Genomic DNA, 15,377 nt, shown 5'->3' on the forward strand with positions numbered 1-15,377 from the left:
TCACGATAGTTATTATTTTATTGAATGGATAAATCTAACACCGTTCTGAGCAAAAAAAAACCTTTATTGCACGCGCTTACAAAAGCTAGGAATAAAAACAAAAAAGCATCTTAAGCCTGTCGATTAAATCTATCAATTGTAACTAGGATTATCTTCTAGTTACTATTTCGTATAACTAACGCATCTGCATATGGGGGGCGAGCACGAACTCACGTTGTCATTTTCAACAATTACCTATAACGTAGTGGTCACGATAACGTCGTCTTGGATGCAATGATAAATGCTTGTTTTTTTTTTAGTTATCGTCACCTTCGACCTTCCACTGCCTTCGTTCTGTATCTCTTCTCGTTTGTTGTCAGACCTACAACCGGCACCGTTTATTGAATTGCACTGAATGTCGTTACAAAGAGATCGTTCTTACTGCGATATCGTTGTAACGACAAGGTGTTTATGCCAATAACGTGGTACAATCAGATGCAGAGAGTTATAACATTTTTCCAACGTTGATTATTGAGAAAATGCAGTCTGAGTGGCTATCGACTGAATAAGAAAGGAGAAAAATGAAAAATATTTCTTTCGTTTTAGCTTTGGAATTGAATCGACGAATAGTAACTTACAGACAAAAAAAACACTAAAAGAATTAAGAGGGAAGAGGTTGAGACACAGGATGGATTTATTCGAAGACTGAAATAGAAAGTAGAATAGTCCACGTCCCATATTAAATTGATCGATACCAGGTGACTTAGGAATAATTCATCTCTTATAGAATTATGTAACACCTGGATACTAAAATATCCCATGAATGGTGACGTATTTTTTAGTAACTCTGTATATAAAATACGATAAATAAGTCGCTCGTAAATCGCTCTTTTTTCACGAAAAACCACTTGCCTCGACACGAAGGACACGAGACCGTGATGGATGGATAATAAACCATCAATTTTTTTTTTAATGACAGGTTACATATATTTTTATCGACTCCTATATTATTCTGGAGTCGAAGGAATTCAAATTTATTAACAACTTAATAAATTTCTTTTACCTTAAAATTTTCACGAAGCGACGCGTGATAGAAACAAAATTTCTGAGAATTTACGACGCAAAAAAGATTCGTCATGGCTTTACGAGTTCTAGAAGCTAAAAAGTACGATAAAAAATGATACAGAGGACGTACAATCTTTTTATATCTACTGTAAGAAGAGATAGATGAGGGTTAAATTAATAACATTAATAACGACATCAAGAGACGGATATAAATATCCATTTAGTGAAATATATCATCTTGCACAAACGAGCGTACACTGTGCAATGTACAGGCATCTTTATTCGCGCGCCAGATATAGAAGAAACAATTCGTGAAACACACCTTCGACTAGCTTCTTGAGTAGATAGGCAGGCCACCTTCTTTCTTGGTTCTCGTCCCTACTCATTACGGCGTGCAGAATTCACACGAAATTAGGAAGTCGATAAAAGTTTCAATTGGATAAGTTTGTAGCGCTAGAAACGCGATTAGACGCTTTTGTTTGGGGACACAAACCGAAGATAAGAATATTATCGTGTATGCACAGCAAACATCGGCAATCTGTTGATCGGAGAACAACCTCCATGAAGATTCGTAGTTTAGACGAAGTATTTTGTTATTTATTCTTTTTTTTATTTTTAGTTTTTTTAACCTTGTTGACGTAACTCTTACTGTTTCGACTTCAAGTCGATTATCATTCTGTCGAGGTTTGCAAGAATTAACGTAAATAAGAAAAATATTTTAACGCACAAGAAACTCGTATGTAACGCGTTCCTAACGGATGAATCTGTCAGACGAAGAAGTCGACGATGACTCTCTTCCGTAACGCGACGAAAAATTAAACTTTAACGTCGAGGACTTCTCGTCAACGCGTTTATCGCTTTCGTCTTGAAAAACGATGTTAAAGATAAGTATATTTATAGATGTGCACGCCGTAGAAATTTTGCAATACTCGACGAAAACTCGGGTTAATAAAGTTCTTCGTTTCTCTCTTTTTTCGTTTAACTGGATGGAACGTGTCTGTATGCAAGAAGAAATGATCGAGCGTTGGCTATCGAGTTTCCGAACCATTTCTACCACGTATCGCTTGCTATCTCGCTTTTAATTGATTAAGAACCAACCGATGTTCCACGTAATAGACGTCATCGACCGATTAAGCGTCGTGCGTTGCACGTGAGTCGCTCGAAAAACTCGAGATCATCAATGTGTAATAAACGCGCGATAAAACGATCTTGAAAGCTACAAGCTTACTGGTTTTTCGCTTCCTTTATCTTTTCTGTCTTTCTTGTTTTTTTTTCTTACGTCGTTCGTTTGAAATTAAAATAAAGTAAAAAATTCCAACCTTTCAAAGTCTCGATTTCTTCTATGCAAACCGAAACTTCCAACTTTCTGTATTTAAATCTGAAATCCTAATTTTTCTCGCTGCAGTTAAACGTTCGAAATTTCTTTATTTAAACTGAAACTCGCCCATTTAAATTATCGATTCTTTGGCACTCTTCTCGCAATTCCAATCGTTTTCAAGTCATACACAGAGCGTATCACTGTGCTCCACTCCGATCGTCATCCGCCTCCCCACTTTGGGTATTGCGCGTGTGTGATCAGTGACCACGGCCGATGATGATGGTTCACGTTGCATCAGAGTCTCGACAACCTTGGACTTGCTCGCGTGGTTAGGACGACTAGCCAGCCGTAGTTCCTACGGGGCAAGGGAGGACGACGAGCCTTGTCTTCTGCTGTTCGTGCAGCCACTTTGCTCCAGTGGCAGCTAATTAAGCAATCACGGCCATTATCAGGGCCCGTGTCAGATATATCGCCGGTCTGTAAGAAACAACAATCCTTTCTTCCTTCGTTTCTTCCTGCTCTTCATGATTAATTGGCTGACTGGTATTTTCTATGCACTTTATGACTTCCTCCCAGCGATGGATTTTTAATTTCTTTATTTAACGCAGTCAAAGTTTTTTTTCTTTTATCTGTTTTCGATTACCTTTTGCCGAGGAATGTTTCTGTCGACGCTTTTCAGACGGAGAATTTTTCAAAAGAGGCAATACAACGGTAATAGCAGATGGAAGAATGAATTGGGCTAGCGATATCGATAGCTGGAAAACAAGGCGCGTTGAAAAGGAAAAAAGATCGAAAAATCGAGAACAATGGATCATGAAGAAATGCTAAAATTGTAACAAAGATAACGAATGTCGTAAAACTAAAGAGAGATTATTTTTAGAGAAGTCTCTCAAGATTAATCAAATCTTATCGATTCTGCCTATTAGCCATGAATTACAGCAAGAAACTCGAAAGACGCGATTTCTTTCTTTTTAGTCTCTAGTAATCTCTTTTTTCCCTTGTACGTTAGACTCGCTGCTGCTTTTTACAGCATAAATCCAAGAGTGGTCGCAAAGTAGTTCAATAATTAATAAAGCGATTAGGCTGATAAAACGTGATCGAGACTGTATAATTAAACGAGAAATTATACTCGACGGAATTAATGGAAGACCGAGCTCGTCGAAACGAGTTCTCGACACTTTGACCATCGAGCTTGTATACAGACAGAACCATCTCTACCGTGTCATTAGTACAAGTATAGCAAAGTTTAATTTCATTTCCTCGAGCTATTTAGTTTTGAAACTTAAAAATTATCTAAATAGATCTAAATAAACCGTGTAATGTTTTGACAAAGTGAACGGAACGTCGTAGAAAAACCTGAATCCTTCTTAATCGATGTCTATTACGTACGATAGCTGTCGAAGCTTTCTTTATTTTCACAACACGATTTAAGTAGGTCTTCAAGGAGATTACGCGAGATTACGAGTTACTTTACTCGTAGAGAAACATTAAACGGTAGTAGATCAAAGAAAATCGATGTTATTGATAGGCAAATGCCGGAGGCCTTTGCACGTTTCCTATGGCGGAACTTTGGTCCATGGGTCGAGCTTCTCCACGCGTGTCCCGCGTCAGACTTATTTGTCTTTCGTGTAAACTCGACGAGATCAAACGACTTTCACGGTGGTCCAGAAATTTTCTCGCGTGTCTTTCACACATTTCACTTTCTATGTACCTACAGCGTTTGCGATTAGAAAGAAGTGTAAATAAGATCAAAATGTAGAATATGAATATTAATTTCCCATTACTTTTCAGAAGTATGTATCGTTTGCAATTGTTCCAAAATCTTTCTGAGTTTTCTTAAACAGTTCGACGTATTTTATCAGCCATTGAAACTTACCGCTCGTCCAAATTCATCGCTAACGAATAAGCGTTGTTTCACCCTCGCGACGGTGCAAACGGATGGAAGCAGAAAATTGTTCCATTCGTCGCTGCCGCGTTGCTTTTAGCGGATTTCATAGCCGAAAACACGAATAAATCCTCGATAAGTCGCGTATTGTCGTGCTATTCCTAGCGAAGGTCGCGAGAGACAGAGTTTTGACATTCGTCGAGATCCATAGGATTACTATTCCGTATTGTTCTTCTTTCGCGTTCGTCGAATTTACGAACCGAGCAAAGCAGAAGCGTTCGATAAGAACCGCATGATCCGAACGAACGAAACATTTTATGATCGAATATTTGCTTCTATTTTACTTCTTTCTTTCCATTTTATTGTTATTCCAAATCTCTTCTCTTTTCGTTTACCGACGTTAGGATTTAAATTGGTTTCACACTTGACCAATATCACGACAGTGTGATGTCTGGTTCCAATGTTACTGAAACTTCAAAATGTTTTCTGCAACAAATACAACGCGCACGTACAATTTTTCTACAGTACAGAGTGGCTAGAAAAAAAGTATGCGCGAATATATTAAATTTCATATCGTGTACTTTCACATACAAATACGAAAATGTAGTATGTGCTGTGAAGACGAAACGTATACAGACGCTAATTAAAAAAGACTTTAATTCATTTCGGTTGTCGCATCTAATATGTCTGTCTTCCTCGAAGCTAACGAGGATGATAAATTTTGACGAAACTCGTGGAACGTATTCTCGAGGACCGTTTAAATTTTTAGTATCGCAAACAACCTTTCCACTTTCCGTTGTCGTTAAGATCTCGATGATGGCCAACCATTGGCGAGACTCGTTTTTAAAATTGGAACCTCTCCAGTAACAGTGGCGACATTCCGCGAGTAAGAATTTATTTTTGCTCCAGCCGGTCACAAAACATCGCGCGTATTTTCGACACGGTTTAGCGTGCCTTTCTCTTGTTTTCACTTTTAATAGCGACGACAAGTGGATGCACCTCTTTCCTTCGTGTCTTTGCATCGTTAAGTTCGTTTGAAATCTCGTGCTGATTAGAGCTACCATTACGCAAGATTTTTAAATTACCAATTTCTTTGTCAAAAAATGAAACACCGAATTTCAAAAAGATATTTATTTTTCTCTAACTTTTTCTATAAGATAGAAAAAGCTAAATTAATCGTAAGAAGATTTCTATCGGCTAAAGTATCGGACGTGTGTTTCGAACGTGGCACGATTCGAACAAGATTTTTAAATAAAAAAGTATTTATTAAATACACGATAATGGCAAAGAAAAAAATAAAGGAAGAAATAGGAACGGTGGTGATTTTTCGAATTATCCATTCCTAGCCCTCGAAATTCTTCTCTGACAGTTTCGATGTTTTTCTAACTAAAGTTTCTTAAAATTCAAATTCGTTGACCAAATTCCTAGATCTTAGGACTCTTAGTTACCTTTGCAAGCAAATTACTGTCGCGAACGTTCCATCGATTACATCAAACGCGTTCCAGAGGTACAAAATTAACTAGGAAACGACATAAATTGCGTTTTCCCTCGTTGCATCTTCCCAAGTGCCCTGTTAGAAAATACTTTCGAATAAATTTCGACACGATCAAGAGGAATTCGCGGTTTCGGTGTGTGAATCACTGCAAAACCCAGACAACACCGACTCGTGCGTCGTAAAAAGAGTTGGAATTCGTTGGCGCGTCTTATCCGGTTCCTTCGCTCTGCTCCGCTCGACTAATCCAAGGATTCTTTGAATAAAGTATCCCGGGTTTACGATTTCTTTCGCGTAATCCGCTGTCCCGGAGAGAACATCGTCGCCACCAGACAATCGAAAGTTGCAACCTGCACGAATAAGTCACCTCGACGAAAGTAATGTTACCGGGTGTTTGGACTTTGAGGATTTACAGCGTGATCATTATGATCCAATAATTTTCCACGGTATTTTAACGAAACGATACGTCTCTTGGGAGAAAGTAAATCGATTGTCGCAGTTCGTATAACAAAGGAAATTTAAAAAAGACACGCGAATCTTTATACTATACATTTTACGTAATAACACATTGGGAAGACGAATAAGATGCGTTATTCGAAATTTATTAAAGAACACAACGTGTAAATATACGTATTAGGTTGTCCGAAGAATGTCTTTCTTTCGCGAACGTGTCTTTTACAACAATGCAGCTTCGTACAAACGTGAAAGCATGTCTGTGAAACGTCGCGGTGTTTGTCTCGACAGAACGAAATGGATCGTACGTAATTCGACAAAATAATATAAAACAAATGTTGAGAATTGTGGATCTTTGAAGCCGAAATAATGTTATAGGAACGCTAAATTTACACCGAGGATTCATATTAAAATGGTAATATATTTATTTCATGGACGATTCCTTATATATTCATCGATACACATTTGCACGCGTCTCAGCACTTTCTTCCATACCCGACACTTAACCGACTGACTAGTTTACATTCATCTGTTTTTGAGACGCCGCGCGCACACACACCTCCACACACCGACACTCACATACAAGCATCTCTACTACGCATTTAACCCAGTCCAGCACAGAAAATTATACATATCTCGACAACAAAAAACGTTGCGCGTCCATTATTTCTTCATAAAACGAAAGAAACTTTTCGGACAACCTAATAAAGTTCTTTCTTTCTTTCTTTTCTTTCGTTCGCAGCTGCGAGGGTTGCAAGGCGTTCTCCCGTATCTCCTAGGAACCGAATCAGAATGAAATAAAACAAAACGTACGCGTATCCTTTTCAGCAGACAGAAATCGTAAAGCGAAATCACAATTTTTACGAACATAATCGATTACGATACGGCAAGATACGCTCGAACCACGTACGTTGCAGCATCTGTTCGTTGTAACGTACATCGACACGTACGTATTTAGAAGCGACACGTCCCAAGCCCACGGTTAATAGCAAAGTTATCACCGCTACGACCATTCAAACGCTGGAAATGTGTAATACAAGCTAGAAAATAAATGGCAAAAACAATATGAAATTCTCTTATTCAGTGGCGATCATAAAACGACGAGGCAATCGTGTTTGCCAGCTTTCTTCAGCCTTCGTTATCTATGCATAAACAAATCTCGCCCCTTGACTATGACATCCGGTACTCGTTCATCTTGGATCACGTTAGTTTATAGCGCTGTTCGCCAGTTCTTACGCTGCTTAGCTATCTTCTACGTTCTACGCGGTAGATATCGCTAAACGAGAGTGGAAGCAAGCGAGCTTGAAACAGGTTCGCATCGTCCATTAGCGTTTACTATTTACCGTCGTAACGAAAGCGAGCTAGAAAAATCGGCAGAGCGTCCGATATTTCTTGCTGTTCGTCGCAACATCTTTGTACGTTGTCATAACGGATTGATGTTAGTTAGAAAAATCGTTCGTTATAGCACTCGTCCGTTGTAAGATCGTTCGTGGCGGTACATCTTACCGTAGTAACCTTTCCGTTCTTTCGCTCGTAGCTGCGAGGGTTGCAAGGGCTTTTTCAAGAGGACCGTACGCAAGGACCTGTCGTACGCGTGTCGCGAGGAAAAATCCTGCATCATCGACAAACGGCAGAGAAATCGATGTCAGTATTGTAGATACCAGAAATGCCTGGCGATGGGCATGAAGAGAGAAGCAGTACAGGAAGAGCGTCAACGTACCAAGGAAAGGGATCAGAGCGAGGTGGAGAGCACCAGTAGCCTGCACTCGGACATGCCGATCGAGCGTATTCTGGAAGCCGAGAAACGAGTCGAGTGCAAAATGGAACAGCAAGGAAATTACGAGGTAAATATTAACGAGAAACGACGGGGAGAAAAAGCGAAAATAGTAAGAGTAGAATTGGAACAGTTCACCACGTCGATTGTCCGGTTGAGAAATTTTATTTTTCGTTTGAACACGCTCCACTTTCGGTATACACGACTCGTCCTATTTTTCTATCTTTTTTCTTTCTTTCTCTTTTTTTTTTCTAATTAAGAAGTTCTCGACTAGTAGTTAGATAAAGACCGTGGTTGCGTTTCATTCAGCGATTTATCGAACATGAACGTGACGGAGAAGCTGGTAAGATTGGAACGTCAGTTTTATGCAATGTACAGCTCTCCCGGGACGAAATCAATTTGTTCGTCATTGGACCCTGGACTGGTGATTGAATTAATCTCGTTCGAGGTGTCCTTTATTGGCGATCCGATATGATCGTTTCGTCGTGTAATGCGAATTAAAAAATTGATCGAGTCGTGTATGCATCGATGAATAAGCTGGTCGAAATAATCGAGGGCATATAATAACGGTACAGAAGTATTTATCTCGTTAAAATGAATCGATGTAACTTCAAAGTCTTCTTTCTTTCTCAACTTTACCAGTATCTTTTTACAGACTTGTTCCGACTCATTTTAATTAGTACGATTCCATCAATTCGTTACCGTCATTTGTACCGATAGAAGATAAAACAATAATTTAATTCCTTGCAAATCGAACAGACGACTATCGTCAATGCTGGTCAGTAACAACTTTGATTTCTATCGATAATCTGCTTTTTGCAAATGCTTTTTTTGGGGCTTTTGCTTCTGGCGAAATACGTATTCCTTAGAGAAAAAAAAAAAGAAAAAGAGATACGAATCGTGGATTTCGAGCGTTTTCGAGACATCGTGAAATTTCGGATTTGGATCAACTTGTTAATTGACTGTGGAAACTCAAATAAAGATCAGAATATTTGACTTTGCAACCGGAACGCGAACCGGAAACTGTCGCCAGTTTTTCTCCGGCCACCGTATGAACAACGACGTTGTGAACTGATTTTCGTGGAATGGTTGCGCGTAGCTGTTCCACGAAACGCTCCTCCGATTAATTCGGCATCTCTTGCAATGCACAGAATGCAGTGTCGCACATTTGCAACGCCACGAACAAACAGCTGTTCCAGCTGGTAGCATGGGCGAAACACATCCCGCATTTTACGTCGTTGCCGCTGGAGGATCAGGTACTTCTGCTCAGGGCCGGCTGGAACGAGTTGCTGATAGCATCCTTTTCCCACCGTTCGATCGACGTGAAGGACGGTATCGTGCTGGCGACAGGGATCACGGTGCACCGAAACTCCGCGCAGCAGGCTGGCGTGGGCACGATATTCGACCGGGTACTTTCCGAGCTTGTATCGAAAATGCGCGAAATGAAGATGGACAGGACGGAGCTTGGTTGCCTGAGGTTGGTAATCGTTACTTTTATATTACAATTATTAATTATCGATTACAATAGATTATAGTGGAACTCCGTTTACCTGAACATCGATCGGGGACCAACGGTTTATATAATAGCTGTTCCTCTGATATTCTCTGATTTTGTTCGGTCTATTACTCGTCATTCGCATAATTAAGAGCTCACGTTAGGCCACAGATTTGATTTCCAGTTAGCCACAAGTAAATGGAGTTCTATTGTATATTCGAAAGATGCTTGTTTTACAGTAGCAATGTGAGATAGGATAGAAATAGAAAACACTAAGAAGAGATACTATTCAAGTTCCTCGATTAATCGTTGGTATTGAGTTAATATTTTTCTGGATCGTGTCTTTCAATTTATATTAAGCGTATCTATAGAGCATCGAAGGAATTGAAAAGTATCGTTTGTATTACGCGTACGATTAAACTTGCTTCTCTATTTTCTCGAGTTTACGTTCATTTATCGAGCAATTAATCACAAACAGATCTATAATACTCTTCAACCCCGAAGTCCGAGGACTAAAATCCATCCAGGAAGTGACCCTGCTCCGCGAGAAGATCTACGCAGCGCTGGAAGGCTATTGTCGCGTAGCCTGGCCCGACGATGCTGGAAGATTCGCGAAATTACTGTTACGTCTGCCGGCCATCCGATCCATCGGATTAAAGTGTCTGGAGTACCTGTTCTTCTTCAAAATGATCGGCGACGTGCCGATCGACGATTTCCTCGTGGAGATGCTAGAGTCACGGTCGGACCCTTAGGAGCAAAAGGTGTGCCGCGTCTTGGGGCACACCGATTTATAAAGGAAAAAAATAACGGAACATGAAAAAGAACACATATATATAATATATATGTATGTATACATGGATATATATACATAGATATATATCAACAAGAAAAGAAAAACAAAGAACAGCACTCAAGATATATATATATATATATGCGTGTGTAAGAAAAGAAATTCCCGTTGGTAACTCTAACACGCCTCTCGCGGTGGTTAAAAAACGAAAAAAGAAAAAAAAAAACAAAAAGAAAAATTGATACTCTCACAGAAGTCGAGTAAGGTGGAATTTACTTACGTTTCTTCTTCTTCACCATTTTATTTATATCTGTTCGATAGCGCATTATATTTGATGTAAAGACGATCCTTTTCTTCGATTCGTATCGAGAGCATGCCGGAAGTCGAGCAACGGATAATACACTCGCGGAGAACAAAGAGCCCCAGCGCTTTTTTAAACGATCGATTCGATGAAATTTCCAAGCTCTCGAAGTCGCTTATGTATACCTTGGAACGATCTCTCTTTGCATTCTTTAGTCTATGACACACGTCGAGTATGTGTGTCATGCCATCGTATGTCCGAGCAAAGTTCTCACGCGTGACGATTTCCTACCGGATATTGCCGATCCTTGATTTAGTCTGGGCTTCGATTGCGCTCACGTCGAACTGTTTACTCTCTGCAACCACGTGGAAGTTCCTAAGACGCTGTTTTCTCATGTTTCTTCTTACCTTTTTGTTACATCCTCTGTTACAACCTGTGTTATCTCTTGTCATCGTTGACGTGTCAGTTTCAATCTGCTTCGCCAGTCTTTCAGAATACATATATAGTTGTACAGACGACACGATTCTCCAACGATCTCCGCCATTTTTCTATGGATTGCGGTCCTCGACGTGGGTGCAATCCGTAATAAGCGTAAGCTTATCGGGTATTTTTACATTCCAACGCTGCCTCGATTCGGATCGTCATTTGAAAGAGCCACGATCGCATCTAGATATATTATTATTATTATTATTATTATTATTATTGTCATTATTATTATTATTATTATTGTCATTATTATTATTATTATTATTATTATTATTGTCATTATTATTATTATTATTATATTATTATTATTATCATTATTATTATTATACATACTTGCATAAAACGGAAACGTTCTATACGTGTGTGCACTATAATACGATAATTTATTGTTTTGTATTTTAGAGTATGGAAGAAAGAAAATAAAACTTACTAATTCATTATTAATTATATATGATTATATATATTATAATATTTCTTTTTATATATATATATATGTATATATATATATATATATATATACATATATATATATATATATATATATATATACATATATACATATATACATATATATATATATATATATATATATATATTATATGTATATATATGCAGCTTATGTCTGTAACAAGAAATATTGAAATTGTAACATATGCTGTTACAAAACCGGTGAATAAATAGTACGCTCGATATATCAAGAATCATTGATTCATACATACTGTTGAAAGATAAACTGAAATGCGAAAGAGGATTTCTTATTAAGGACGATTTTTACTTTTGGTATACAGCGAATTCCATGGAATTTTTCATATAACTCGTTTATTAATATTTTTTCGACTTTATTCGACAGCGTTCGTTTCGTTCGATAACAATTTCTCATTATGTGATTACATAATAACGAACAGTATAAGTAATTCGATAGCATATTGATAATGTACTAAAATTTACTAATTAGCGAAAATTTTCGGGTTTTTCCTTTGAATTCACTGCATTATGAGATGTAAAATCTTAAAAAAGGAAAAAGTAAAAAACATTCAAAAGATGCGATGCTTTCAATGTATAGTTTATCATTTAAACCTAGATATATAAGAATTAATTGATCAGTGACAGGACTATGATAGGAACCTTATCGTCGTTGTTAGTAATTCACAAAACACTTTTTATGATTTGAGCTGAAGGATGTAAGAAAATAACAGGATTTTTAACGAAAAGATCCATATTTTAGTTTTATAGATTTTGAATTTTACTAATTTTCTACTTTTAAATAGATAAAAAAATGATATGAATTGTGATCGATCTGAATTGGTGGCAATAAAGAATCCAAATTTTTATATATTTTATTCTTCTATCGGTAAGTTAAGAAAGAATTTTTAAAAATATAAATATATATTTTATAATATGTATTGAAAGAATCTTGGTGCATTATTCAAAAAATGTATAAATAAACATTTATTTATATTTTTCTTTTGTAAGATATTTCGTAAGATTTATTCTTTCTAGATTGTAATTCGATTTTAAGATTTTAGAAGAGTGAAAAAGTTTTATCTTCTTAGTGTCCTTCAGTTTTAGTCATCTACATAAATTACTATAGTACTCTAGAAATCGTAAGGAATGATCACACTTACTTCGATAATATAAATTATGATAATATTAAAAAATTATTAAACATATTTCTATTTTTGCGTGAATGCTTACGATTGTTAGTTGTTGGTTATTGTTATCTATTTGATGAGAGTTTTTAATGTTATGCATACCATGAGAAAAAAGAAACACATTATTAAATTCCCGATTTTTTTTTTAATATCACTGGAGTTGCTATTCATTTCAAACGCCTGTTATATCTAATTGTTTCTTTTTCTTTTTCTATAGTTCTCTCGTGCGACACACAAACACAGGATAAACTTGTTTCATAGTTACTCGATCCAATTTCGACGATTTCAAATAATTTCCAAGAATAAATTCAAACCAAATCACTTATATTTATATGTTTCGTATAAGATAGTAAGAAAATCGTATTACGACCTCTGTAATGTCAATTTTCTTGGTGTTTTATAATCCAGGATGTAATCTTCTGTTTCTTTACATCCATACTGGAAATATACATCTCGACCAAAATTACCTCTGAATGAAACGCGTTTTGCGATCACCTCATCTAATTCCTCGATACGTGTAATAATAGTAATAATAAATAGTAATAATAAAAGAAGATAAGCAAGTGAAAGACCATTAGGATTGGCGGGCGTGAATGAAGCTACCTGTGAATGAAGTTTCATATAAATATATAAATGTTAAAATGATGATATCTATACATACGTATAATAATATATGAACATATAAACAGAACTCTTTCACAAATAATAATTGAGAACCTCAGTAGCGGTCAGTAGAATAACAAAGATAATGGCAGAATTTTTAATGTCCTACGATTAGATGTATTAAAGGTAAGAGATTCAACATGGTGAATCTTGGAATGTATTGGAGCAAAAAATCTATCAAATAATAGCATGCTTCTCTAATGAAGTGCTATACACAAATCGTGTACATGATTGTAATCAATGTAAACTCGATGCTTTTGCCATACTTCTTTGAACTATTATAGAAATCGTACGATGCTCAAATTGTATGTAGTGATGTTTTACTTAGTAACAGTGTCCTAGAACGAATGAATGCGGTGCGTTGCAAACCTTCTGTACCATTATGAATATTAAAATAATTGGAGAATAAATCCTTACGTTAAATTAAGTATGTATATTTTTCGTCGTCATTTGGTACTTAGGAATACTTTCTATGTACCTAATTGTTTAGATGGTTAACGATATACGTCCATGCTCTGTATTTTATATTTTTATATTTTTCTTATACTAAAATGAAGATGAATGTTATTATTAAAAATTAGAATTTTAGAATATCAAATCATGGTATATTATGGTAGTATCAAAGAGGTTCCACACGCACCCATTCTGCATAGACCAGTACAAATAAGTTTAATACTAATAGTAATAACGAATAAAATAATTGTTCGACCTTACTGAATCGTAAGGTACATCCCACTTAAAAAAGTAGCAGGTGTCCTACTAAATACTGTACCTTTGACGAACTAAACTAAAAAGCCAGAGTACTAAAAACAAATCCTTCTGTGTGTATAAATGTCAGAAACTTTCATGTATCAATATGAATGCTATACATTAATAACAAATTAACTTACACAACTGCCATTGTGATTAACTATTTTTTGGAACATTAGCATGGTCCGATATTCCATGTTTCATCTTTCTTCCTTCGAATTGAAACAATGAGAAAAAAAGGAACGATTCTTATGAAATTGTTGTACCATTTTATTAAGTAGATTTTTATAATTTGATTGTACATCATTGAATTATGCGCAAGATTTGTAATGTTAAGAAGGTTAATGAACAAAACATTTATCATTTATGTTCGAAAATATAATAATCATAAATGTATGGAATAGCTCTCTAACATAATATTCCACTTGAGAAATCATTATTGTATTAACAGCTTAAAGGTACTTGTGAATAACAATTTTTATTTCTACATGGCTAACACAATTTATTATAACGAGATCAGGTATGTTAAATTGTATCGCATCATTTTCAATACATTGTTTGAAATTGAGATACTAATTCATCTTAGTGCTTAGTAACTAATGACACTATGGTTGTGCTCGATAATTAAAGCAATGTCTATATGTGCATATTTATGAACGACGAATGCGTACATACATAAATATGTAATTGTATGTACGTATATTTTTTGGAGTTCAATTTTACTATCTTTAAGCTGTAAATGTCAGTTTTCGACTTATTCTGAAGCGATAATTAATTCGTATATACTTATTGAACGTTCATTTACTAAACGTACGTGTATGTATATGTATACATTTACGGCTGTGTACATACGTACATACATATGAATTATTATTACATTATTAAAATACGCTTTTCTATGTGTTAACATAACACTTTTTCAGGTAATGGCACATGAAAACGTATTTGGAATGTGAAGAGTTCTATATTGGATCGGTAACTGTTTTATAATGAACGAGAGTAATATATTCATAAAAGAATATGCGTAATAAATATGATGACGATAACGATGGGTACACAAATTATATAAATATAGAAAACAAAGAGTGTAAGAGAGAATGCGATAGTGAGAGCGAGGTTGTTAATGGAAGAAACGCGAAGAAGTCATATTATGAATATACTTGTAAAACAGTATGGCTAATAACAGTCCTTGAGTAAAAAAATATAATGTATGGTCTTGCGCCAAGAGATAAATCGTCTATTCTGACTTGTCTAAATATAATATTTTTATGAAG

At 36.2% G+C, this 15,377-nt stretch overlaps 1 protein-coding gene across 9 annotated transcripts in view; it reads left to right on the top strand.

Moving 5' to 3' along the window:
• LOC117207857 (retinoic acid receptor RXR-alpha-B) overlaps nt 1–10,312 on the top strand; it is a 60,347-nt gene extending 50,035 nt beyond the window's left edge. For 5 of the 9 annotated variants that reach the window (XM_033448501.1, XM_033448502.1, XM_033448500.1 and 2 more), the window contains exons 5-7: nt 7,730–8,036; nt 9,118–9,443; nt 9,940–10,213. In XM_033448501.1, the coding sequence (XP_033304392.1) occupies nt 7,730–8,036; nt 9,118–9,443; nt 9,940–10,213 (907 nt within the window). Of the gene's footprint in view, nt 1–7,729; nt 8,037–9,117; nt 9,444–9,939 lie in introns of all 9 variants that reach the window. The other 4 variants (XM_033448506.1, XM_033448507.1, XM_033448509.1 and 1 more) reach the window with 3 other exon arrangements.
• The last annotated feature ends 5,065 nt before the right edge of the window (nt 10,313–15,377 follow it).

Source organism: Bombus bifarius, unplaced genomic scaffold, assembly GCF_011952205.1.
Source record: "Bombus bifarius isolate JDL3187 unplaced genomic scaffold, Bbif_JDL3187 scf7180000008047, whole genome shotgun sequence".
Lineage (NCBI taxonomy): Eukaryota > Metazoa > Arthropoda > Insecta > Hymenoptera > Apidae > Bombus > Bombus bifarius.